This window comes from Lactuca serriola, chromosome 3, assembly GCF_051521515.1.
Source record: "Lactuca serriola cultivar US96UC23 chromosome 3, Lser_US96UC23_V15, whole genome shotgun sequence".
Taxonomy (NCBI): domain Eukaryota; kingdom Viridiplantae; phylum Streptophyta; class Magnoliopsida; order Asterales; family Asteraceae; genus Lactuca; species Lactuca serriola.
Window position 1 is genome coordinate 148,649,994 of NC_136410.1, and position 2,521 is coordinate 148,652,514.

The following is a 2,521-nucleotide window of genomic DNA, read 5'->3' on the forward strand; positions in this document are numbered from 1 at the left end:
AACAAGTTAACTCAAGCATTGATCAAGTGATTAAACTACCATGTTTTATAGTGTTCAATTCGAATCAAGTAAGACTTGTAACATTAGTTAATCAAATTGGTTAGTTTAATTAACTCATATGAGGTTGGTCATCACTTATGCTCACACATTAACTAATTTATTTTCTAGTTAACCCTAGGTTCGTGTTCACTAATACTAGGCATAGAATCTTGTTTTCATTAAACTATATGATTCAAGCAAACAAGAAGATGTTCATGCAACTCAATTACTTAGTTGTTAACAAAAAATAATTATCATTAACATGCAAGGATCTTTTAACAAGCTTAACAAGATAGATAACCAAATCTATATAATCCAAGCCACTTAATCAAACCATATTCATAAGATCATCTAGTCTAAACAGAAGTACGGAGTTTTTAGCTAATAACTACCGCAAATAAATCACTAAAAACAAAATTCATCAATGTAGACATAATGTAAAGAAGAGAATTAAGTAAATTGCTAATAATTTTTCCTTTAAATCTCGTCAATTCCAAGCCTCTAGTTGAATTTTGAAAACCACAACTTCTAAGAACCTCTCTGGTCTTCAAAAGTCGCCAAAGGCCTCCAGAAAAAGTTAGGGTTCGAATGAGAAACGATCTATATAAAGATTCCAAAGATCAACTCCAACTCGTCGAGTTTTATGACCCAAATCAACAAGTTTATATTTAAACACGTGTGCCCGGAAAGTCACGAATTTGTCGGGAAACTTCTTGGGAACTTGTTAAGTTGAGACAAACTCGACGAGTTCTTCTTCATTCTTTCATTCTTTCTTCAATCTCCAAATTCCAAGCTTCCAATTGCTCAATCCGCTTACTTTTTAATCCAAGCATGTCCTTAAGGCTGAAAATGAAATTTTAAACTAATTAAGCACCTTTTGTTCATAAATTGAGAAAAAAAAAAGGAAAAGGTAATAAGATATTGTATGAATTATATGACTAAATATGCACATATCATGTTACAAGATTTATTTTTAAACATAAATGTTAGAGTATGACTTGTATGTTAAGGTTCGGATAAATACATAAAAGTTGTGTTTTTTAGTGTATACTAATGTAATATATATTGTATTATTCACACTTATGTATTTCCAGTATTACCCTTGTAAATCCCATATAGTATTAAACTAGATTATGACCCGCATAAAACACGGGGAACTTATAAAAAATACATATAAAGTTATAAAAAACCGACACGATAAAAAAGATATAGTAACATAAAGAGACTTCGTATTACTGATGATATTGAAATGTATGAAAAATAAAACGAATTTTCTGATTATCTATAATCGTTGAAGGATCTCTTTGTAGAAAATATTTTTTGTTTTATTTGTTATACGACCTTCATCGTCACATATGAGTACCTTCAAGCCTTTTTTACTTGTCACACGAGAAACAACTATATATAACTGACCATGAGTGAAGACGGGTCTACGCAAATACAATACAACAATCGATAATACATGTCCTTGACTCTTGTTAATGATCATAACAAAACAAACAGCTACAGAGAATTGCCTCTGCCGAAAACGGAAAGGGGATTCTTTTATCAGACGGAGTTAATTTCATGCAAGGTATATAAGTAGTCTCATTGAAGAATATACTGGCTATAATTCGTGCCTCAATGACATGTTATCCAAGTCTATCTATTTCTAACGTAGTATCATTTCATAGGCCTTTGGTTTGGTCTATATTACGAAGCAACATGACCAGAACACCTGTTTTTAGTGTAAGTTTATGGTTGGGAATTCCAGATTCCTTAAAAGCATTCTATACATTCGGAGAGTAAATTGATTCTTCAAAACATTATGATGACTCTGTCTCACATAAAGAATCCGAAGATAAGTTTTACCTTCATCTTTCATCAATCCTAACATGTGGTCATTAATAGCATCGACTTCTTCATTTATAGAGACCAAAATAGCGTTATCTTGAAAATATGATGGTTCATCAAGATGCTTTTCAAAATACGGATAAATGGTTGATACAATTGAATGAATAAGGTCACGTGTAGAGCAAATGATAATGTCTTCTGGAAATTCAACTTCAATTTCACTATCATTAGTACCACCAATTTTAAGAATCCATTCAACAAAGGCTTTTGTCTCATCCAAATCATTATTTGGACAACCAACCTGAAGCCTCATGTTACTATTAAATGTAAAATTGTACACTCACGCCATAATTTGATGGTGTTTTTAGAGCACTGAATGAAGAGGATGCATGCACTAAAGAACAATCGTATATATCAAACACTTAAATATGAAATTTAAGGAAAAAAATAGTTATACAAATTGAACATTATAGACATTTAAGCATTGAAAATGTAAAGATAATACTTAAATATGAATTTTGCCATTTGTGATGTGAAACAGTGGTGTGGTTGGGGAAGAGTTGATGGGTAAAATATTACTAACAAAATTTTTAGGTTTTTTTTTTCTCGAAGCATACGGAATGTCACTCATTTCAATATGTTTGATTTA

At 31.1% G+C, this 2,521-nt stretch overlaps 1 protein-coding gene across 1 annotated transcript; it reads right to left on the reverse strand.

Moving 5' to 3' along the window:
- Window positions 1-1,762: 1,762 nt before the first annotated feature.
- LOC145095786 (uncharacterized) lies at window positions 1,763-2,185 on the reverse strand. The gene has a single exon (XM_079033614.1). It carries the CDS (start codon window positions 2,183-2,185, stop codon window positions 1,763-1,765), a length of 423 nt encoding a protein of 140 aa, XP_078889740.1.
- Between the last annotated feature and the right edge of the window lie 336 nt (window positions 2,186-2,521).